The following is a 26348-nucleotide window of genomic DNA, read 5'->3' on the forward strand; positions in this document are numbered from 1 at the left end:
TTTGAGAGAAAATGGAAAAGCTATTTTGTTTTATTAACGTTTTAATAGTATGATATGTTAGATTGGCTACAAGAGTTTTTTGTGTGTCGTTAAGAAAGTCATGCGACATAATATTATCTACGGCTACGAGCTATAGAAAATTATGAGCTTCTTAAATGTTTCATCTTCCCAAAACTTTATAAATATGGATCAGAGCCTATAGCTCGTACAATTATTATTTCAAGTCTTGAAGAATGTTGACGCACTTTCTCAATATTGACTTTGCCCCTTCGTTCTTCTCTATCTCCAACTGATGAAGCAGCTCGTCCTTGAATCCTTCATTGATGGTGCCAACTAAAGGGACGCCCATGGCAAGTTTCATGACTTCCAGTAGACATTCTGAAGCTGAAACATGAACCTGATTTTGAACACAATAAATGCACAACATGAAATAAAATTATCACCGACAGTAACCAATAAAGTACAGGAAAAATCACCACTATTAAAGATGATCACGCAAAGGGAAAGTTACAAATCTAGTCCCTATATATTTCTTAACACATTGTATCAGCATTTGGCATTTAAGATTTGGGTGAAAATAAAATAGATTGCTGGGCTTTTATTCAACTGTTTGGACCACTCCAACCTTTTTAAGTATTTCAATTGCCAATATATTCCACATCATTATTTCATAATAGGAACTGATGATCATACCAAGTAAATGTGAAAATTGCAAACAATTTCATCCACTCTTCCGGTGTAAGCTTACGCTTTAGAACAAAATTGCAGCCACTGTAACAAGCATTATGTAATGCTTCACATAATTTTATCAAACCCCCAAAAAAATACGTTTCAGTAAACATTTCAATTGCACTTCTGACTCATGACATTATAATCAATTGTGTTGTCTATTGAAGTTACCCAATGTGCCTAGCGTTCAGATCTAAGATTTTACAAACTTAAAATTAATACAAACAGATGCTGATTACCCTTAGGGTTTTAGACTTCTATAGGGCAGCGGAATCTAACTGATGAATAATATTCAACCAAACAAGACAGTCACATACCTGTGCAATTTTTATTGTGCTTATGCAATGTAGTATTTTTGGTGACAGAGAATGAAACATCTGAAGAAAAATAAAGTTGATATTAGATCACTCAAGAATTGAAGTTAATAGAAATCCAACTGAGAGTAAGCCTCCGTTACCTCCTGAACAAGAGAAGTTACACCAACATGTTCATGACTTCCCTGGGAGTCCTTTGCAACATTGTCGAGCCTTGAGCAAAGTTCTTTGATGGATAAAAAGGCTGTAGTTTTTACTGCACAGAGATTTCTTTCTTAATTAAGATTAAGATTAATAAAAAAAAATGAAAGGGACTTTGAAAAATCAAAAACTGAAGCATAAAGAATACCAGTCCATTTATGTTCAGGTAACAGGAATGCAGTATACATCTGCATTAAGCTCTTTTGCTTTTCAAGAATATCATTTATATGTGCCACATGGATACAAGAGGTTAAACAATCAACAATTTTGTTATACGGAACAGTAATCCCTTCTACACTGTCCAACTCTGCAAAAAAAAAAAAAAAAAAGAGAAGAGAATTATGTGTCAAAATACTTGTAGTCAGTAGCACTGAGCAGCTCGGATGGGAATAATGTAACAAGGAAAGATCAAATGATTCAAGTGGCTGGCCATTTGAAATAGCCACTTAGCAGCAACACTAACAAGGAGAATCATCCATTTCGTCAAGTTGCTAGATACTAAGATCATGTTTGATTTGAGAAAATGATTTATATATTCACCTTGTTTTCTGTTTTCAAAACTGCATAGAAAAAAGTGAAAACAAAAAAAATTATAATAGTAAAACTAAAAAAATATTTTCACAATTTTCTATACAAACTTTTGAAAAATGGGTGATTGAAAATGAAGGGAGACTGACTAATAAAGGACGAGAAATTAGATTTCTGAATTTAATGAGCCAAACCAAACCCACTAAGAACAGTGAGTACCTAACCCATGATTTGCAATCATGTGCAGCAATTCATAAGGGAGCCAAGGGATCTCATTACGACTTTAGAGTAATGATGCTTTGTTTCATTAGAGAATAATGGAGGCACTTCCATATTTGAGTTTGACCTAGGAGGATTGTTAGTTAATTTTGGGCAGCGGTGGTTTCGTTGGCTAGGTCAACATGCTTCAAACAACCAGAACATTGACATGGGCTTTATTTGCAGCTGCCATAGCTAGTCACCTTGAGGACAAGGTGAAACTATGGGGGAGTATGTTAGTTAACTGTTAGTTGTCAACCTGTTAGTAATTTAGAGAGTCAATTTGTTAGTTAGTTAACTGTTGGTATCTGTTAGTTTGTTGGGCTGAGATAGAAAAGAACTACGGCAGATCGCCTACAAATAAGAGAAGAAAAAGAGCACTATTTTTTCATTTGTGAGAGAATTGGGGCCTTTGGGCATTGGGAGGTACAGACACTCAAAGTTCTGCAAATTAGGCTTTTATTCAAGGAGAAATCCCTTATTCTTTCTGATAAGATACCAGGTTTATAATCCCTAAGGTAAAACTTAGGAAGAGAGTATTAATAGACTTCTCTCTGTATAATTATGCTGCAGTTTCTATCAGTCTGTTTTAACATTAATGTAAAATAGAAGCTACACAAATCTTGAAAGCAAAGTTCTATCAAAGAAAATAATTCAAAGCCGAACACTTCACAACCAACCCTTATTCTTATGAGATGCTACAATGGCTTCAGCAAGACAAGTCAAAGGGAAGACAAATACAGTTCTACAGTATGGGTCTGTTTGGATAAATTTCCCTGTAAAACACTTTAAGAAGAGCAAAATAAGAAGAAAAAATAAAACAAATTTCTCCAAAATCTTATTTTGAATTCATGCATAAGTTAGTTTTAGCTTATGGAGAAGTTTATTTTGATTTTCCTTCCTATTTTTCTCTCCTAGAAGTGCTTCTGAAGAAACTTATCCAAACAGGCCCTATGTCACTTTCATTACATGATCTTCACTGTATTTATTAATATTTACTTAACCACATATTATAATTTATGCACAAGACTTTGTCCAAGAGTGTAACATAGTTGATTAGAGGAATTTCAACTTGAGTGGATTGTTTATCCAAAATGCATAGGCACTTTGGACTCATGATCCTTTAGTTTATATAATTTTATGAGTTTCTAAAACACCAATGTGAGATCTGTTCTCCAACACTCCCTTTCATGTACAACTGGCTTCATGCAGCTGTGACTTGTCTTCAAGCACTAGCATCGGCTTATACTTCAAGTTTTTGGCCCCTTAAAGGCCAAAGGTCATTATTTCATTTATTGTGCGGGCTTTTGCTCTTTCTTGAAAAGAGAGATTAGAAATAGATGGATAGTTTGATTTGACCCTAGTTGATCCAGAAATCATATATACGTTGGACTTATGACCCTCTTACTTATACACTCTTCTATTTGTTTCTAATCCAGCAACATGGACTTCTTCAACACTATAGAAAGCATCTATTAGAAATGGACTAGGCTTAACTCAATTCTAAAAGTTAACTTAAAGGGAGAAGATTGCTCAATTCTGGACTCTAGCCATATTCCTAACCATTGTGGGACATGTTGACAGTATCATACAAGAAACAACCCTTTACTATTTGTTTAGAACTTTAATCAGTAGCAAACTAAACCAACATGAGAAACTTTAGCAAAAATTGTATCAAATGTTTAATTGATTGCCATAAAGTCTCATATGTGGAACAAAATTTGTTGCAAGACTTAAATGATCTAGAATATATCATAACCTGATTCAGCAGCATCACTGACCAAAGGTGCTTGCCCGGACTTTAGGGGCTCTGAATTGCATAGATCAAACAACAAGGGAAAAACCATATTAAAGAACTCTGGATTGCCCAAGGATTTTATAACCTGGAAACGTACAAAAAATAAAGCATCTAAGCATAAAAAAATAAAATAAAATAAAATAAAAAAGTATATAAAAATGACTGAATTTACTGTAGTAATTATCAGTGGTCAAGAACAAACATGTAATGTCAATTTTATGATTTTAGGAGCTAAAAAAGAGGCAAACCTAAATAGTTATACTAAACATGTAATGTCAATTCTTTTCTCTAGACAGTTCTACAGAAACTAGGCCGTTATCAATTCATTCCATAACTGATTAACGTTGACAATAATCATGTTAGTTATACACAACATACATTAATGTACATGTCTCCACTTTTCACAATGGAGACAGTTGTGACGAAGCTATTTGTCAAAGACCAAGGATGCTCATTGGTTTTCAATTCAATATTTACACCAAAGAATAAAGCTTTCCTAAAATTACTATCCAGCATCCACTATAAATTACTAACCTGTTCAAGAGAGGAAAGTGCTGCTTCACGATACTTTTTCCCCTTTTTGGTGCAAGCAGATGATACCAAATTCAGAATGGCAATGGAAGAAGTGGAACCTTCAGCCAAAATTGCTTTATGGCAGGATGTACATAGAGCACCTACTGCTAGCAATAGCACGTCTTTGCCCTGCCATATGTAGTAAGAAAAACAAGCACATAAAACTTGAGCAATTTGTCATGATTGATATTTGATAATATTTTTTCCTGCCATATGTAAAATCTTAAAGTAGCACTGTTCTCAACCAAAGCAAAATTCATTTTGTACCTCCCATAGGCGACCAGGAATTTCCTTCATGAGAGACTGAAGCAAAACCTCATGGTGAGAAGAAAGAGATTCACCCAAAACTTCACTAAGCCTACATATAGCCTGTGCAGACTGCAGGCACAACAGCAGAAAATAAGCAAATATCTACATACAGATCATGAAATCACCAAGCTACTATGAGGTTAAATCAAATTATTGGCAAAGGCAGAAAAGAAGGAAGACTAACTTTTCTTTTACTTGCCCACGTTGATGATGACATGCCCTCACAAATAAGTGAAACAATTTCTCCCAAGTATAAGTGGAGAGTGATTCGTTCCCCACTTGTATATTCTTCCCATAGTTCCTCAAATAGGCTGGAGACATTTTTATCATCTTCAAATCTGCATGACATTTTTTTGGTGAATTGCATGACACTTTCTAGTACATGTGAAATTAGAAATACTTTCATTATTCAATATGAAATTCTTAGTTTGTTATGTGAGCACCAATGGCAAGAACTTCTGCTTAAATTTATGATTTTGAATTGATATAATATGGGATTTTATAAAATATTAACATAACAAATCACATCAGAAAAAATAAAAGAATGTTCATGACCTTGAAATGAAAACAACTGGAATGATAACTGCATGATATCCACCAATAACATCTGTTGCCATGGATGAATAGCTCTTTAAGAGCAATGCACATGCAATTTGAGAATTCTTGTCACCAGCATGCAAAGCTGCAGTATCTTCAATAAGTTTTTGTGCCTGTGAGACTGGTATATAATTTAGGATTTTTGCACAGGCACTTGCAAAGGCACGTTTTGCAGCAGTACTTTTTTCCTCCTTAACAACTGGAAACAACAACCTCACCAACATATTTGCATATGGCTTGATGTCAACACCAACACTTTCAAGCAACAAGGTAATAAAATTGGCAACACCAACCCTGCACAAGCACAGAAAGCATACCTAATAATGAAACAAATTTATGAATATGAAAAAATGCTTCTGTCAGAACCAAAGGCAAAATATAGATTAATTCCATTTAAAAGGATCTAAAATTATCAGAACTGCTAGAGTTGTGCTAAACATCAAGTGATTGCAAGGTAAGAATTAAAAATTACTTGTAGGCATCTTGAACCATATATGCATGATTAATTAACACTCCCAAATATCAGAATATAACAGAAGATTCCTATACAAGCCCCAGTACTGGTATGTTTGGTTTGCCATTTGGAACCTTAAAACCATGATTTAAGAATAAGTTACAAGAAACAAGCTTTTGCCCAAACTATAGTTTGCAGCTTTTCCAAATGGAAAATTGGTGGCAGAGTGGTGGCAACAAAATAGTGAGGTGGTCAAGTGGTGATAAAAGTAATGGGAGAGTAGTTGTGTAGTCTGGTGATGAGGATTGAGGACAAAATGAGCCAAGAAATATATGATAAAATGTTTCTTCTAGACTATCTGATACATGCACCAAAAATTCTAAGGCATGTTTTTATGGTAAGGATAGCAAGAACCATGTATGCTATCAATCTTAGAGAAGAATAATGAGACAGCTCCCTCTAAAAAATAATATGGTTTTAATAAATTTGTTTGTTTTTTCCTTGTTCATAATGAAACAAAATTTCAAAAATACAGATAGACAAATGTACTTGATTATAAATATTCCTACAAGAAGCAAGAGGAAAAGTAGAGGAATATTAAAAAAAAAAAAATCATTAAAACAAGAAAGCTCAAGCATCAGCATCACAAGGATGATGATATATTAATATAGAACACATTGAGAAATGCGAACATCAACCATCTACTGATTTTCACAAATCCTGCACACTTTTTCTACTAAACTCACCCTCTTTAAGATTGTTTCTATTGATTTGGAGAGGAATGAATTGAGAAGTGAAAGAGGATGGAAATATGAAATTTTGATGGTTTGGTTGGCATGGAAATGGAAGGAAGAAAAAATAATTTGTGTGGGCCCCACAGGAATTTTGTATCCGCCTTTGGCACCAGTGAATTAGAACAGAAATGTGTTGCAAACAATGAGGGTGGCTCCCGGCTGCACTACTTTATAATCCTGTATATACGTTTTATATTTTTTTACTTAAATAAAATTTTAATATAAATAAATAAATATTAATTTTATGTTTAGAAAAATTAACATATTAAAAATTCAGATCCTCTTTTTTTAAGTTCTTAAAAAATAACAATTTTATAGCATTTTTTAAAATAATAAATAATTTGTTAAGAAAAATAATAGAATAAAAATTAAATTATTTAATTAGAATACAAATATTTTTATATAAATTATTTATTTCTTTCCACTTTTTTTTTTTACTTATCCAAACAAGTGGAGACAAAATTCTTCCATTCATTTCCTTCTTCATTCTATTTATCCAAACAACATATATTTTCTACTTCATTTCCCTTCTATTTCAATCACTCCTTATTTCATTCCTCTTTATTTTTCTCCTGATTCAAACAAAGCAAAAATAAACATAAGGTCCTCAGTTTTTCAAGAGGAAATAATAAAATGACTTGAGACAGTTCAACCAGGCAGAACAATGCAAAAGATAATACACGAGATGTGATAATAAGTTAATAACAGACCTAGTGTTAAGGCCCACTCCAGATCGCACTAAATGAGCAAGCCGTGGGATCAATGTGTTCAATGACTCTGCATCAACAACTTTTATGCATGAATCTAAAGTCTCCCACATAGGAGAGCCTTTAGCAATGGAAATTCTCAAACTTTCAAGCTTTTCTGACTGTATTCCAACATTTGCCGCATGAAGCTGATAAAAAGAAAAACATAAAAGGTTAACATATGAATAAACAAGAATTAATAGTGAACACATGCAATAATGGAATATATCATTCAAGCCAAACCTCGACATAATTGAGCGCTTGATCTTCTAGGCTTGATAAACTTTCAAGCATGCAGCACACTAGAGCAGATATATGTGGACGAATTGCGGTTCCAGCATGCTATGAAGAGACAATAACAAGACAGCTCAGATTTAACAGCAGAATAACTTGTTGGAATAACAGCTGCATGTTATAATTTATTTCCATAATAATACATCATTAATGATTAATCTTGCCCAATCACAATCAGACAAAGTCAAAGGAAAACCAGAAATTTCATGATGCAGCAACTAAAAACTAATACCAAAACAGACAACAGACACATAAAAAACTGTGAATGCTATTTAAACTTGTAATGTATTATACTTGCAGGTTAGCACGATCACGCTAACTTGGAAATAAATTCTAGAAACAGTTGCTATTCTAGTAAGTTATTTTATTTTTGGGGGGAAAAAGTTTGAAAAAGTACAATAAGACAAGCTATACTCCATAAAAAAATAAATAAAGAATATTGTACCAAAAAACAAAACAGCAGTAAGTGATGGCCATCCTGTTAATGACCTTTATGCTGTCATAATTATTATTTAATTAGATCTTATAATTCTATCATTTAATTAGACATTACAATTATCTGTAAATATATGTAATATCTCTCTGCTGTAAGTATCTGTATCATCTCTACTGTAAATATCTTTAGTGTCTTCCTCTGTCGTAAAGCTCCTAAAGGCTATTTAATGAGGATGGCCCCAAGTGGACAGAGGAGGTTTTCCCAAAAACAGTATTCCTAATTATTTCCGATATGCATGGGATTTTCTGATACCTCCCATCTCTAAAGTGTCCAAAAATACCACACCTGAAAAATTATTGGAATAATGCACAACAACCAACATACTATCCAACAAGAATTAAAAAAAAAAAATCTGTTTTAAGTAGTCTTATGTTATGTTCCTATATTATAAAAACTACAGCCAAACAAGCATATACATCCCTATTACCTACAAAGTTAAATAAGATTTGAACAAACAACTCTGAGATGTGAATACACGAATATTTTCAATCTGGTGATGGCAGAAAGACAAAAGAAAAAAGAAAAACAAAAAAGCTTGCATATAACAAGACATTCCTAACCTTAGTAAGCTTCATAACAACTCCAATCGATGCCTTGCGAACACTGTCAACTTTACTTAGTATACCTTCTGCAAGCAAAAAAGGTAAAACAATATCCATTGCTTTGTGTGCATTTGACATATCAGTTAGAGAGACATCACAGAGCCTTGTTGTCAAGGAAGTTACAGCACGGCATAATTTTTCACCAGAAATTCTGACAGTTTCCTTTATGTCATCCATTGCACGAAAGGCTCCTGACCATAATCTCTTTAAATGCTTCTCAACCTGTGGGTGGTGCAAGACAAAATAAAAGCACACAAACAAGAATAAAGACATGTTGATATGCTTCAGATATATCAAATCAACCAGTGCTCAGGTTGTAGCATATTATTAATATGGTCACAGTTTTTTTCACTTTTTCGAGCACAAGCAACAATTAAATTGCAACTAAAAAGAGGAATAGTGATTATTGAACTAGTTTCCTTAAAGGAAATTTCATTGAAGAGGAATCCAATGAGAACTGAGACCAAAAAGTCCTCCTAGATTAAACAAAAAAGGAAATTAGAAATAACTGAAACAGAAGAATAGTACATTAAATAAAAATAGCTCTTGAATCCCTCTTCAAAGTTGAGATCCTCTGCAGTGACATTTTCACTGCATGGCCATTATAATTATTTAGTTTATTTTATAAAATGTATTATAAACTTGTGTTTAAATAACGTGGATGGATAAGATGAGAGCACTTTACTCTCTCGTGTTGAATTCCAATAGAGAGAATCCATTCCCGTTCAAATCAACACTTAAAAGCCCCTTAAATAAACTTATAAACCACATTTTGACACAAACACAAAGCCAAGTAAACAACTCGTAACAAAAATGGGAAGGAAGAAACAGAAGGGCAGAAGAACTGACGCTATTCTCCACAATAAATATCACAAACCAGCAATAATATCGCAACAGTGACTTATCTTTTTACATGTAATTACTAATTAGTTAATTACTTTAACTTTAAGGATTTCTTTTCTATGATAGAATTGATCAAGAGAACTCTTAGCATGGTATTTAAATTCAAAAACAAAAATAATCTTAAACACCTCATAAAACTTTCGTCCTTGAATAATGTCTGCAAGGGCAAGACATGATGCCTCGCGTGACCGCCAAAGCCTGGATCCACATTGTTCTAGTAAATCATCAATGATAAGATCTAAATTTTCGTCAATGGTTTTCTTTGAATCATCCACAAGTGACTTCCATATATGTACCATTGCATCCTAAGCAAAAAATGAAATGCAATAACCAAAGAAAATTAGTGTCCGAAAGTAAGAATTCACACACTTATTCAATATTATGCTTGGCATTGCTTTCTAAGGAAAGAGGAATTGTTCAATTAAAAAGGTGAGAAAAATACAAACTGCACATTATTTATTTGAGAGTTAAAAAAAAAATCTCATATGGAACACAATAGAGGACCAAACCAAAAAATTTAGGGTGCAAAACTAGACTTTTATGTTTGAGATTTGACAACAAAATGAGTTATAAAACACTATTATGTTCTATAATAGATCAAAACTGGGTAGAGTTTTCTGGATTCAACTGGAGATGCTCTTTGTTAGGATGAGATTCAATAGCAGGCTTACCAGCTTATGAATGAAAATATGAATATGCAATCTGTCTGGTGACAATAAATAGTTAGAACCCCTCCCCGCCCCACAAAAAATGTTAGCAGCGATTTTTTTCTCTGTGCTGAATAGCAAGGAAATACTCATGAAGCAAAAGCTACAAAAGTAAGCTTCATACTGAAACAATAGACTGAAGAACAAATGCTAATGCTATTGTACTTTAGTGCATTCATTCCTTTTCTGTTTGTAGTGGAACAAAGAAACTTAGAGGCAGCTTTCATTCTCTATCACTTTGATTTTCTGGCAGTGATGGCACTTACCTGCACATTTTTGTCAGGATCATACTGATAGCGTACAAGCCTTGGAATTAAAGTACGTAAATATGGCTTAAGAACATCTCCTGCTTGTTTAGCTATTTTAGAGAAGCCAAAAGCAGCACCCCTCTTTGAATTCAGAGAAGCTTGATAATTTGCTAAATCCATGAACTTATAAATTAAGTCTGGTTGTCCCATCTCATTTGCTAAGTTACACAACTCCTTGTAAGTGTTCAGTTTCCCTCCACTAGCACTTTCACCAAGAGTTCCATCCATAAATACTTCAGTGTCTTCAACAAGCTGCACAGCAAAACTTCAGGGATATAATTTTAAACAGCAAAATTAAAGGAAGAAAGCAAAAAACAATAAATCACCAAGGCTTATCCCACAATAAGACAATTCAAAAAGAAATACTAGACTAGCAACTTACTTTGATGGCTCTTTTCCGTTTCCCTGTCGCAGTCAATGTATTCACAAGTGCACTCACCAAATTCTTTTTCATAGATTCATCACCAATGTCATACACAATACTCATGCCTTGAGAAGCCAACTCTTGCGTGAGTTCATTTTGTTCACCAATAAGGTGAGAAAAAGCCTCCTGCATTTACATGATAATTGTAAATCTGATATTACAGGTTATAGGATTCTGCTACAAAACAGATATGGTGTCAAGAACATATAAAACAGATGGGTTAATGGTGTTTTTAGTCCCTGAAAAATGGACCATCTTTGCTTTTAGTCCCTTAAATCAGAAGTTTTTATCCCCTACAATCAACCCCACTAACAACGAAAAATCATTCTGCAATTTCTCTGTAGGCTTTAAGGGGATTACAATTGAATCTGCAGGATTCACATGCAAGCTTCCATTTGTATCTTCACAAATGCCAATGCCATAAGATCATACACCAACAACCACATTAACTCGTTGTCTAACACCCTTGTAATCTCAAAATTAGGATTTAGGCTTTTCCTTCACAATGACTGAAAACATAGTAAAAGATCCACAGATCCACTTACAGTTCCCAAAGTTTATCATAAAAAGAACAACTGACCCAATCAAAAACCCTCTTCCAATTCAAATTAAAAATCCCCATTATCAACTATAAACAACTACTCCATCAGTGATCTATAGGATGCATTTAATATCTGACAAATGAAAACACTTTCAAATTCAAAACTATTAACACCCAAAGGATAGGCCCACTGCAGGAATTTCAGTAATGATATTATACATAAAAACCAAGACTTCAATTCCATGACTATGCACTCCTGCTTGGGCATCAAAGGTGATAAATTGGAATCTAGACAAGCACACTCCCACCATCATAATAAAATTCTGAAAGGACTCATACGAACACCTATAACAATATTCAACAAGTTTGAACACAACCAAAATAAATTTACAAGGATCAAGGCCATCTTCCAATCCATATTTCATGGAACCCAATATACAACTGTAACCATCAGGCATCTTTTTAAAGTTTAAACTAAAGGAAAACAAATGTTTTTTTATTATCTCACTCCATATAACCTTGGAAAACAATGCAATACCATAGTGAAGTTTGGCAGATTACTATAGAGATTGGAAAAAAAACAAGAAATTTTGTTCTATTAATGCAACACCTGAATTTCTGGAAGCATTTGTTGAATAGTGGGATGATTGCCACAGTACTTTAAAAGTGAAACTAGCCAAACAGTTCCAGCACACCTCTCTTCTTTCCTGCTACTATACAAAAGAACGTCAAAGAGCTTTTTTGTGATTGTATCTCTCACAGAAGCATGATAATCTTCACTGTATTTGCTTAGTTCATTAGTACTCTGCTTAGACACAGAAGAGGTCAAATCTCCCATCAAAAAGTTTGAAGCCATCGACAGTGAAGTATAGTTAGTTTTAAGAATTATGTCAGCATTGAAAGGAACACCACCCCACAAAAAAGAAAGGGCCTCCCCAGCAGCAAAGAGAATATCCTCAACCTGAAATTTGAGTTACATAAATGTGGAACTTTTTAGTTGCTGAAACTTTTAATGGAAAAACAAATAGCATTAGTGGATGTTTTAGCTCAAAAAGAAAACAAAAAAAAAATTTGAACTGCTATCGATCAAGATCAATGCATCCAAAAAAACCAATATCTCTTCCACAACATAAAAAGGAAACAAGAAAAAAAAATTGGAGCAAAATATTGACAACGAACACAAAACACAAAGGCAAATCAAAGTAAACATCAACCCTATATAAGTCACACTCATAATATGAAAATCATAAAAAAGAGGTAGAAGCTGAATTACCTTAGATCGACAGAGACTGAAAATCAGATTTAGGGCCATATCTAGCTGAGTAGATGATGTTTCTTTTACACATATATGTCCAATAGATATAACAATCTTCTGTATTGCTTTAATGTCATCACCCAAGAGAAGCTTGCTCAATTTATCAGATAAAATTATCAGAATTCCATCTGCAGAATTAATCAGACATCCTTAGTTTATCTCAACGAATAGCTCAGTTCAAGATCCAAATCCAAACAAGGAGTTCACCAGCTTATTAGAATTGAATTTACCTGAATTCGAATCAAGTGGAGGTAACGAAATACAAAGTCCAATATGACCTAGTGCTTGCATTGCAGCAGCAGCCAGTGCAGAAGTTTCAGAATTAACCACATCAACCAGACATCTAAGTGTATTCTGGAGAAGTATTTCTGGCATCTGCCAACATTATGAAAAAGCAAACATATTTATAACAAAAGCAATGACATGAGTATACCCAACAATTAAGATTTCAGTTTCATCTAAAGTATATTTTAGAAAAGGCATTAGCTCAAAGAGCATGTTGATCAAGATCAAAATCACAATTACACGACTCAAAGGTCACACTGATAAAACTAGCATTCTATGCAAATATATGTTAAACCATAAAAGTATAAAATATTAGTCTATTGATCCCAGCCAAAGCTTGTTTATAGTATTCTAATCCATTTACTAATTAAAAAAAACGCAGTAATATTAAACTTACAGGTGTTCTAGACAAATAATTTGCAGTTACATATCCTATTGCACAAAGAGCACCATGCCTAGTCTCAAACCTGTCAATAAATTAATTGAATATGAGCATATATAAAACACGTATAAAATGCATTAATTCTTAGAAACTGACAAAAAAAATTAGTTCCAACAATATACAAACCTTGATTTCTGTGTTTGGCTAAATAAGGAAGTCAATTCAGACATAACATCAGGGGTAGGAAGAGCCGAAGACACAATACCAAGTAAACGTGCAAAGGATTCACGAGTGTCCCAATCCACATGATTTAGTAGTTGTTTAAGCCATGAAACTTTCAGGGCAAAATGTGACGCTATTACCTATAACAATAAATGTGTCAGAAGGAATATAATGAAGAAAGCGATAAAAAAACTCTAACAACTGACCTCTGGCATATGTGATCCAATGATAAGCAACACCTTGGAAGCATTGACATGCAACTCTACAGAACCTTCAAATGACATAGAATGCTCCAGGATCGAACAGAAAGCCTTCACTGATGACATAAATTCAGATGATCCTTCTAAGGATTTATTCTGCTCCAACTCCGACTCAAAGCATTTCAACAAAAATTTAATCATGGCCACATATGTATTTGAAGGGAAAAGAAGGTTCTGTTCCCTAGTTTCACTGGACTCTAACAACTTTGGCTGTTGTTGAAGAATGTAATCCAGCATCATACCCAGTTTGGGATACTTAAGACCAACAATTTCACTTTCACTTTTAAGAAGACAAAGGCCTTCAAGCGCCATTTCTCTGTTTCAGACCAGAAAACAAAACCTAATGTGAAGTCAATGATGCTAAATAGTTAAATGAATTTATAAGACTTCAAGTTATAAAAATTGCAAAATCGTCAAAACATAATTACCCAAGGAAACTAAAAGAAGCTACAATTACAATTCAGTTTTCATATGTTATACAAAGAACAAAACTCAAAAATCATCAGCTTGGAATAAAAGTAAGTATTTACAGTAACAAAAAATGCATTATAGGAAGCAGTATATGATTATTAGGAAAGCCATACAATCTGAGGACATGAAAAATCCAAGATATATTCTTATTAAAATTTAACACATTTGCATTTTTCCTTTTCTCTTCTCAAGTTTACAGAGTTATGATCAATAAGAAATACTACCAGAAAATGCTGTCTTTAAAAACTAGAATAAAAAAGTTGTGCATTTATAAATGTTGTGCACATTCGTTATAGAAATTACGATATTTGACAAGAGGCTCAAAATGTTATTTGATGCAATATTGAAAGAAATATGTAAAAAAGGATTCATTCTCTAATTGCACCTCCTTTGGAAGACAAATATGCACAATTATCCAAAAGCTTTTAATGAAAAGAGCATGCATTAGTCTTGGGAGTTTTTTCCCCCTCTTATATTGATAAGAGAAGAAATTCAGTTGGGAGGGTAAGGGATCCTCTCCAAAGTAAATGGAAAACACAGAGAAAAAGAAAAACACCAAGAAAAGCTACCCATTCCCTCAAAATATCTGTAAGAGAAATCCCTATAAGAAGACTACATGCTTTAACTCATCATAGCATGTCAGCACATTGCTAAAGGAATTTGCAATACCTGATATCTAATTTAACATCTGCTGCTCCAAGCATACAAATAAAACGACTAGGACAATGTTCAAGATCAAACAAAGATGTTGCCCATCTTACAGCACAAAATCGTACTTCACTTTCCTCCTGTCATCACCATGAAGCATGTTACTGTTCAAACCATATGTCCTTTAATTTCCAAATAGATAAAAAAAGAAAAGCAATAGTCTGGAGGGAAAAAAGAATAACAAAACAAAGCTAAAAATCACAATAAAATGAATATAATAGTAGTAATTTCAGAGTTTGTTTATAGCAAAGATGCCAAAAAGCTATGCAGTGTTCTCCGGCTGCAGTTCCTTGGTGTATTTGGTTGGAAAGAATGCAAGTAACTTCTCAGGACAGGAATCTTCTATTGGGTACATTTGGCATCTTGTAGTTCTTCTAGCTTCTTTGTGATGTTCTCCTCGTGGTCCTTTTAGGGGCCGGGGTTGACCTTGTTATATTTCCATAGAGATTGGCATTTTTTTTGCATTTTCTTAATTTCTGTTTTCTTTTCCATTTATTTTTTATTGTGTCATCTTTACTCCCTTGAGGATTTCTTATCATCCTTTTGTATCTTCCTTCCCTATCTTATTTGTTTTCTTAAAAATAATAATAATAATAATAATAATAATAATAATAATGAGTAAAGTTTTATATTCCTCTGAATGCCAAATAAAATGAGCCATCACACAACTATACATGGATGGCAAGATTGATTTTATTCAATTCAATCTAGACCATCCATGTATGATTGTATAATCACACACATACACGTGTGTAGGTGTGTTGAACTGTAAATATAACTATTAGGAAAGTCAAACCTCAATCCCTTAAATCAGGGGATTTATTTAGAGAGCTATATACACAGTTATTTCCTTTATCAGTATAGATTTTGTATCCTTTTTTATCTACCAATATCATATTATAAATTTTTGGTGTACTAGCCTCTTGATTCAGGAGAGAAAAAATTCAATTTTATAATTCCAATTTCTTCACAATATATGAAGAACTTTTACGAAGAGAATATTTATGTAAATATCAGAGTAAAATTGGTTGATTGAATACACACTCAGCCTAGGGAAATATATATATAATATATATATATATATATATAGAGAGAGAGAGAGAGAGAGAGATACAAAAAATAAATAAAAAGAAATTTACAATAAAGAATAATTATGCTAATAATTCTAACTCTATTCCCCGAGTTGCAATAAATCTAGGCAACTTGGAAAATGGAGTAGGTTTATTACTATGTAATTTCCAACATAACAGGAACAAATAAGAATACAGCTATGCCATGAAACTTGTTCAACAAGGTAATATATCTGTATACAGTCTACTAGATTGAGGGAAAAGTCAGTATGTTTTTCCATACCACTTGAGAATTTTTTAGCAGAAGTGTCTCCAAATCTTGTAACACAGATAATGGGGCTGCCTGATGCACAAGACAGTACAGTAAATGAAAAATGTGAAAAAGAGGATAAAATTCTAAATCAACCAAAAGTCCAAAAGTAAGAGCATGGTATGAAGTTTGCAAACAGAGTCCCACGATTATTTTTTAGCCCAACACATAACAACCTAAAGTTTGAGAGAAATTCAAAATTATGACATCAAGTTGGTGAAAGAGTTAAACAACATAGCCCATAAAAGAAAAGGAGTCACAAGAAAATTGTGGTTCTACTCTCTAATTGTATGAAATAAAAGAATTCAACTCAACCAACATCACACCAACACAACCATAACTTGTGAAAGTACCTAAGCTTGGGCTCAACTTTGGGTATCTAATGACCCCAATAAAAAATTTCTAATAGCATACAGTTGCGAAGGTATAACAAGCAATTGGGAAGTCACAATACAATGAGCAATGCAGATCCTCAATTTACGTGCCTTACACCTTGTTTGGATTTCATGAAAATGGAGGGCAAAATTTTGAGGACTGGAAATTAGGTAAAGCAATTGTATATACTTGTCAAAATCTAAAGAAGCATGCCACAATATGATGTTTCCTGTATCTCATATGCAAGTGAGGTAAACTAAAACTGTGGGACTAAACTTGACAAACTAGTTTCACTTTCACATCAGATAGTGTTGATAGAGTGTCAAAATGAGTATTAACTCTCTTTTTGATACTCTAAGGTTGTTTGTTTCCTTTTCTTTGAACTAACTTGACAAACTAGTTTCACTTGCACATCAGATAGTTATAATAATACATTTTTCATGACTGAGAACATTAATGAAAAATAGATTCACACAAGTAACCAAAAAAGGTACATACTTTGTATGCTTCAGCAAGAGATATAGTTGCCTCTTGAACAACAAATCGAAGTGACTGGGATTCATCTTTCAAGGCATGAAAAAGACGAGCAGCCATGTCAATCTTTTCCCTGGAAGAACAGGGAGCAGCTCAATTGGTAACTACTTAGTAGAAGTCCCAAAGGACCTAACTCAAGAAAATATTCTCTTTATATTATAAATTGTTCATTACATTAAGGGCACAACGGTTATCAACTACATTATTACTCATTGCCCTTCTAAAAAATTATATTATAAATTGTTCATTATTTTATTTCAACTGTTTTGCACAAAGTACCATTCTGCATTTTAAATCATATTTTCTGGTCCCATCATGCAAATAAGTACCAATGAAGGGGAAAAAAATGTGCAAAAATGAAAAAAAAAAGTATGATCATGAGAAATAAAGAGATTGGAACCTGAAGAGGTGAGGCATGCGCTTGGCAAGCAACCCAATTGCCTGAAAAGCGTAATTTTTGACCTCCCGAGCACTGGCATCTGAGTCAATACTTAAAATTGAACATAACATAAACTAATTGTATTCGAATAACATTAAAAAGAACTTTCAAGTCTTAAGCAAACCTGCTTCTGAACTTGGATAATTGTCGAGGGACTTCATAATTCCACTCAAAATAACAGGGCCCATTAACTTGAGCTGATCAATTTTTGCCTGCACTTCCAGTTACAGATATCAGAGATGCTGAAGAGACAATAAGTTACACTTCAATAAAAAAAATTTTTAAAAAAATCACATTAAAACACAACTTCCAAAAGTATGCATTTATGGAATCATAACATAGAGGTAGCATTCTTTAAGAAAATAATTCAATCACAAGAAAAAACAAAGATTTAAAGCTAGGATAAGACCTTTTTTGGCGTTCATGTGAGAATGGTAGTAGGAATGTATTTTGTCCCATAATTGAAAGGACGTCTTGCAACCGATAACCCTAGTAAGCATGTCTTTAGACATGGAAGATTGGAGCCAAGATAGCAATAGTTGATCTTGCTGTTCCCAGGCAAGATAGGACTCAGATACCTTACCAGAATCATGATCAGTGATGGAGAGATACTTTTGGGGAATTTGTGGGTTAACAAGAAAATGATGGAGTCTGTGGCCTTTGATAACCGGTTCGACTTGGTGGCACCAAAGAAGATAATTCTTGGTGTCCAGTTTTTCTGAGATGGTGTGGGAAAAGGTAAGAGACGGAGGGGGATTAGTGGGAGGGTTCTTTGAGGGAACGGTGTTGAGGGGTGTAGCGTTGATGGGTGGAGGAGGGGCCGGCGGTGGTGGAGAAGAAACCGTGGGGGAGTTGATTCAGCCATGACAAGATTGTCGTGAAGAACAGAGAAGAGAGAGGGGAAAGAGGATCGAGTAGCTCTGATACCATATTAGAATTGTGAGAGAGAAAGAGAGAGAGCGGAAGAGAGAAGATGAGAGAATATTTAAATAAGCAAAATATGTTTTCACTGCTGCACAATAAATACAAGATGGGTTTATATAGAGCCAATCTATGTTGGTCTATAATAAAGATAATAAATGTGACAGTAAAGAAAAAGATTAAAACATAATCTACATTACTATTCTACATATATAAGTAAGGAGTAAAACTATACTCCAATAGTAATGAATAATGATATAAAATATTTTAACAAGAATATAGGTCATGAACCAACACTCTCAAAGCCCCCTCATGCAAGAGCCTTTTGGGCTTAAAACATGAACAAAGCAAGGGCTCACTCTACCTTGTGCTAAAATTTAACATGAACAAGGACAACAAAACTTGAACTCTAGACCATAAGGTCATAGAAGCTATGATGGCAAGGCACGAATAAACAATCCGAAAAGGCTTAAACTGTTGGGTGAAAGCAAGTAAATGGTTTTCATATCTAGCAACACTATCTGCTCTACCTCTGGTATGGAACAATAAAATCCAACATGAATATATAACTACATACTTAATTATTTGAGCCAATAGTTTATTAGATGTTTACATTTCTACCACATCAGCCAATTGTAAAGTAAAACTACATACCAAAAAGCTAATAAGAATATAGAAATAGAATCCATCATAGTAAAATTCTTTTCCAACCGGCAATTGCAATGCAAATTTCAAGCAGTATCTTCAACTGAACCATCTCTAAAAATGTTATCTTCAGTAGACTTTAAAATCATTTAAACTGAATAAGTTTTTAAAAGGGAAGCAGAAACACTTCAAAATGATATTAATGTCTGTTTTGTGTCAGAAATGTATTAGTACAACTTTTATTCTTTCAATTTTTAAACAAACATAACCAACAAAGAGGAAAACATCATAGTAATTATATAAATAATAGATTTTTATCATATCTACAATGGCTTCTACAATTATGCGCGCTCATTTTTAAAACATCAATTCTCTTTCTTGATACAAGATTTGTGTCATTTTAACTTTTACTTAGCATTGTTATAACTGTAGCATGTCCTATTATTTTAAAATGTCATATCCCTGTGTCAGGTGTGTATCATATCCATGTCCCATGTTGTATCCATACTTCATGTTTCTAAACAATTATAATGCCAAAAGAGACTTTTACTCTGCTAAAATTTATGAAAAAAAAAAAAAAAAGCAAAGCCAAGTAACATTGTACTTACATGCTTAAATACCCATACAGTAAATTCCATTCCTAATTGCTTCAACCGCGATGTGGTACCATTCCCTAGTAAATTCAAGAATATAAAATATTAAAGATAAAGACAAAAAGACTAAAAATCAAAAGAGAACAGTAGAAAAGGACAGCAAAGAAAATCTCCACAGACAACCCAATTATTGATCCACACATGTTTGTGTGTCTCATATTTTGATAATGAAAGAAGAATTTTGTTTAGAAAAATGGAAAGTTGCAATTTTAAATTAGAATGATACAAAAGAGAATAAAACTTGTTAATGTGAAAGAAAAATGATACAAAATAAAATTAGATGTCCATTTGTCATTAGAATTTTCAAATATTACAATGTCTATAATTGGTACAGACTTATAATTCATTTCCCCCCCTTCAGTGTTCATTCCAAGGTTTAGATGAAGTCATACCACTGTAGACATTATAGAAATTGAGAGTTTCCATCGCCTAATTAAGGTTTGCACGGGATAATTGAATAGATTGTTAGAATCAAAGAAAAAATAGTCACAAAAGAAATATTGTCTCATCACTTTTTTATTTCCATCTTTAAGGATTGACCATTCTCATTTTCTATATCTTCTCCTTTCTCATAATACAAACTATTTCCACAAATTAACAAAAAGAAGAAGAAAAAAAATCAAACATTCTCAAAGAAAGTAATACAAGTTCTAAGATCATATATACAATAACCCTATACACAATATCTTAGAATGTCGATTTGAGTCAAACTTAACCTTACAAAATTGGCTTGTAAAGTAAGGATTATCCTTCACTTGTATACACTATTTTGGCCTTATTTCTAATTGATGTGGAACTAAGATTTCCCCCAATACATCCCCTCATGTCCAACACTATTGGATTTGGTATGTGGATAATATGGTAGGGTTAATGGATCTAGGATAGGCCTTGATACCATCTTAGAATATGGTTTGAGCCTAGTGCAACTCTACAAAATTACTTGTAAGATGAAGATTGTCCCTTATATACACTATTTTGACCATATCTCTAGTCAATATGGAACTTAGGTTTTTCTCAATACATAGGAGTTGTTAATACAAATGCACAAGTCTCATTACTACAGGGCATGTGTCAAGGATGAATATATAATCTTAACTACTTCCGCCAATTCTTAAGCAATCAACTTCGCAACAAAATAGTCTACAAGTTTTGAAGAGAACAAAAAAATATTAGCAAATATAAGCTCAAAATCATTAAATACAAGAATAGTTCACTACCATAAATGCAACCAAAAATGCACTGCAAGGTGGATGGGAAATTGTTTGCTGCTGTAATAGACCTGCAGAAGATAGACATTAATTTTGCCTTTAAAGCAGGACTTCCGGGACTAACTCTTGATTCTGAATCAACATGTTCAACTCCAACAGTACCTACATCCAATGTCAATAATGTATAAATATTGACGAGAAAACAAAAAGAAACGTATAAAAGCATAATTGGGTTTTAGATATAATAGGACAGAAAATAGAATACGCTTACAAGATATAATAAGAGTAATTTGAAAATAGAAAATGAAAGTCAAGCAAAATGGCATTCATTGAAAATAAATAGACAAATGTCTAATATTGCTATCAAAGTCATAGAAACACAATAGGCTATAATTGGGAAGAAGAAAACCACTCATACCATCAAAGATCACAATGTTTATCTCATCCTCTAGAATTCTTATCCTTGGAGAGAATTAAAAATTAGGAAACAAATATAGTGGAGTACAATCTCTTTATGATTTAAAAAATTGATAACCATGAACAAAAGCAGTAGTTACAATTTATCCAATTTTATCTGTCCACATTTTCAGTAACACTTGTTAGCACACAAAAAGAGGACTGAAAGTGATGTGACTCCTAATATATTATATGTTAAAGACCAACTCTCCTAGTAGCTGCCTTAAGCTGTTAGGTGGACAGCTAAGAATGGTCTTATATTTATTACACACACCTTCCTTCACGCAAGAGTATAAACAAATGCATAGGCCCTTTAACCTTTGTGTTGAAATTGCACTTAATTATGAAAAATGGGAGCAGCCAGTAGACCACCAAGAGGGCACAGTTCAAACATGAAGGATGAGCACAAGAAGTTTCCCAGAAGACACAACATTAATTAATTTGAAATGTGAAAAAATAATAGGAAGTTAGAAACAACCTCATTTGAATCAACTATTCTCTCAAGGGAACAAATATTTATAGTTAATTTATGCAAGAATCATGCAGGCTCACATATAAACTTCAGGTGAAACTTTCACATATTTGCATATGATCATGAACAAATTGAAGAAAAAATCAATTGCCAAAAAGAAATATAATTTAAGGCATACCATTAAATAGCAAAAATAATCTGTTGATCAGATTTAAATCATCTAAATTAGCACCACTGGCCTTCTTCTTTAGAAGCTCCTCGCCTCTCTTAATAACTGGCTCTTCACTTGAGTTAATAGATCAAGCAACACATGGGATCATCCATAAATGAAACACCAAAAAGAAATAAAATCAGTAAGTTAATAAGAAAGTCTTAAAAATGATTTGAGTTGAGTAACATGGGAACTACTACATACCAATCTACAGAGGCAGCAAGATATAAAGGATAAACAAGCTCAGGGGTAAGCTCCATAGATTGAATAACATTCAAAATACCCAACTGCGCCAAAAAAGAACACAATAAGACAGCTTGGAGTGGCTTGATGAGTAAAATGCACAATTGGACATGCTTGTATGTTGTCCAAACATGGAAATACTAACATGTTAACAAGTGTGCTCAAATGAAAATTTGGAAATGTCAAATATATTAGATTAATATAGTTAATCTCTAGTGCCTATCAGTTGCAGTAGTTAATGGTTGGTTATCTAACCAACTCCATTAGCCTAGCATTTCAGTTATGAAAGTTAGCTCCAGCTGTCACTTGTTTGTATTACAATTTACAACCATGTATTTTGAATTATATATAAACATCATATCTTTTGTATAGTCAGAACAACACAATAATGTCAGGTTCTGATTCTCTCTATTTCTCTCTAAATATTTTCTTTCTCCCTGCATTTTCTATCAATCTTCAAAATAGGAAAAAAAAGTGATTGTCATATCATAATGAGATGAGGAATTCTTGAATTAGACAGTGCTTCTTCTGAAAAGAGAAGAAATGTGAAGGAAGATGCATAGCAGTAGAGAGAGTTACAAATTTTCAGAACTAAAGTAATCAACAATATACACTATTTGACCTTTGCATGGCAAGATAATATTAAAATTTATAACAAGTACATGATTTCCTTACCTTTCTTGGTAAAATTTCATTACTTTGCAATTGTTGTTTCCCCGTAACACGATTGACTTGAGCTACTGAAAGCCCAGGAGGGAATCCGCCACTGCAACAGCACAAAATCTATAAAAGAGTTCTAGAGAGAGAGAGAGGATCTGAGATAAAATCTGTAATAATAAAAAAACTGATTTTCACTTTTCTATTCTTAGATTCAAATTCAGAGTATTCTGATTTTTATGTATACGGTGTTTAAGTTTGTTCAACAAACTTCTAACTCAGACAGTTATAGCAACTACTACATAACATTCTAACAGAACACTAACTGATAAACTGACCTAGGGACATTCTAGATTACAATTTACACTGAACAGCAACTAGTAACAGGAACATGCACATAAACAGAGGCACATACTATATATTCTACCTAAACAGCATTTGATTTAAATAAGAATGAAACTAACCAACTCATATTAGAACAAATTCAAATATTATAAAGATCCTTTTAGCATAGAGCCAGTTCCATACCTTTGAGAGACCCGCTGATACAATATTGTATGAAGACAAAACTCAATAAACAGCTCCCTATCTTGAGAATTATTCACTTTTTTATACTTTGCAGCAACTTCATCACCAATTTGACCAGAGTGGCATTCACCAATTACCTAGAAGGAAGCAGAAATCCATTAGTAGTCGTATCCCAAAGACGTATAACAGGGTGATCCTTGCTATTCTATAGGATGGTAAAAATAAAAACTAAAGAGCTCAGATATACACAATGAAAATAGACCAAGAAAATTCATTTTAAAAAAGGATGCTGGACACAAGCCAATGGATTCAAGAAATTCAAGTGCTCTTAATGTTGGTAGTGGAGCCTTCTTCCCTCCAAATAAATCCTTTTATTTCAATTCCCAAGCAAAAAGCTTAGAACTTCCCTCTATGGTTTCCTTTCAGATCCTTCCCAATTCCCTTGAAAGAAATATCTCCAAAATTGATGCCTTTCTTGGATAAAATAAGGAGAAAAAGGTCCCAATGCACTGTGAACAATTGATATTACCAACTCAATAACTATGTACCGATGCAGAAAATGATCAATGATGAGTCTTCTACAACTGTAATTATAAGTTATAACCATGACAAAGGAAGATTTGGTCAAAGTCAAAATAGTTTATTTAGATACCTTAACAACAATTCTAAGGATAATTTCCTGGTGTTGAAGTGGAAGTTTCGAGATGTTCACCAATAGATCAGGAGCCAGATCTTCCTTTTCCTATTCAAAATGCATAGGGCATCAATAGTCTTCACAATAAGCATTCAATAGCAAGCAGAAAACAAATTTCTTAAAAGAGTCTCGAACCAATCAATTTGTCTATTTAGCTGAAAATGAAACATAATTTACTTTCGAAAATTTAACCAAATGCTGAAAAAGGAATTATCAGCATAAAAAACAACACTAAAGCCCCAAAATAATAATATAAAAAAACATGCACTGAGATACAAAACCTTTGCATTAACACGCTGAAAAGCCATCTCTATATACACAATGCAAAAATTCCTTATGATTGGAACAGCACCAGACTCCGAATACAATTTCCACAAGGCAGACAAAGGTAAACCAATATGCTGCTGGAGCTTCACTCTCTTGTTGACGTGACTCAAAATCTCAAGCACCTGGCATAAACACAAGTCAACAATCACTAAACACTCGCCAAATTGCTTCACAAAATTACATCAAAATGGACAAAATAGACCGTGCCAAACTGATGTACTTGAACACAATCTCAAGTGCAATACAAATACTATTAGTTATCACTCTGCCAAAGCAAAAATACTCTCAGGAAACAGCAATAGTTTCTATCCGTTCATTCAGCATCATACCAACATAGAATAGATATTTCAATTTTCGTCTAGCCCATGGAGTAAACACCCATTATAGTTCCGGAATTTGGAAGGCACCGTCATTTTGGCCCCTAAAACTAACAAATTGTTACATACGTCCCTAGAATGTCAAATTAGTCCATAAATTTAACTACTTACTATCACTTTAGTATCTAAATATATATCAATACTATCACTTTAATCACACTCTTTTTTAGTTGTAGACTAATATAATTGTCAACTTGCACTTTCAATTTCTTAATTTAAAGGACTAAAATAGCGTTTTCTTATTTCGGGGACAAAAGTGGGTATTTACTCCTAGCTCATAACATTTGTGAGACAAAACACAGAATTTCCGCATTAACAGTTTGATGATAAATTCACAAAAAAAGAGAGCGCGCAAAGCCGGTGTACATGTACGCAAACTAATCGTTATTCTTACAAGTGCAATACAATATTACTATGCGAAAGAAAAGTTACTCTAAGTAAACAGCAACAGCTTGTATCCGTTCATTCAGCAATCGCAACAACAGAGAAGAGACATGTAGCCGATAGCATATGCATAACGAAAACGCGACGAATTTACGCACTCGCAGCTTGATTTGAAAAGGGAAGGCGAGAGGAATTGAAATTGGGAGGAGTACCTTGTTGCGAACGGGGAGGGATTGCGAGGAGAGGGAGGAGATGCAGAGAGGGAGAAGCTTCGAGAGCAACGGCTCCAGCTTGGAATCGTCGCACAGAGCCAAACGAGTCAGCATCCGATCCAGCATTTCTTCTACCTCCGTATCGGACTTCGCTGCTGAAGACAACGATGAAGATTCCGCCATTTTTCCTCTCTCTTCTTCGGTTCCTTCTTCACAAACAATACTTAGCGCACCGCGCAAGTTAATAAACAGAGGCTCTTTGCGCTCTGAGACTGCTTTGGACTCTTGGCTCGTGCTATCTCTTCCCTTCCTGCAAGTCAGGCCCAATTCAAGTCACAAATTGCAAACAAAATCAATTTCTATTCAAAACTTTTACTAAATGTAGGTATTCTAAGTTTAGGTATTTTTTTTAT

General features: G+C 33.6%; 1 protein-coding gene across 1 annotated transcript; it reads right to left on the reverse strand.

Moving 5' to 3' along the window:
• On the reverse strand, nucleotides 1–26262 carry LOC109789289 (ARM repeat superfamily protein). Its single transcript, XM_020348205.3, has 35 exons — nucleotides 25936–26262; nucleotides 24917–25084; nucleotides 24594–24683; nucleotides 23942–24078; nucleotides 23432–23522; nucleotides 22718–22800; nucleotides 22481–22587; nucleotides 21384–21536; nucleotides 20122–20186; nucleotides 18072–18159; nucleotides 17909–17987; nucleotides 17473–17581; nucleotides 16573–16632; nucleotides 15181–15299; nucleotides 13987–14356; nucleotides 13745–13920; nucleotides 13574–13643; nucleotides 13122–13266; nucleotides 12850–13019; nucleotides 12187–12537; nucleotides 10994–11161; nucleotides 10570–10863; nucleotides 9725–9901; nucleotides 8652–8915; nucleotides 7545–7643; nucleotides 7266–7450; nucleotides 5266–5601; nucleotides 4895–5048; nucleotides 4669–4779; nucleotides 4363–4530; nucleotides 3790–3913; nucleotides 1393–1551; nucleotides 1187–1299; nucleotides 1047–1106; nucleotides 1–397 (listed from the first exon to the last, which is right to left on the reverse strand). Exons 1-35 carry the CDS (start codon nucleotides 26116–26118, stop codon nucleotides 215–217), a joined length of 5409 nt encoding a protein of 1802 aa, XP_020203794.1. The 5' UTR covers nucleotides 26119–26262; the 3' UTR covers nucleotides 1–214.
• Nucleotides 26263–26348: the final 86 nt, after the last annotated feature.

The sequence above is a fragment of the Cajanus cajan genome, chromosome 9, assembly GCF_000230855.2.
Source record: "Cajanus cajan strain Asha chromosome 9, NIPB_CcT2T_4, whole genome shotgun sequence".
NCBI lineage: Eukaryota > Viridiplantae > Streptophyta > Magnoliopsida > Fabales > Fabaceae > Cajanus > Cajanus cajan.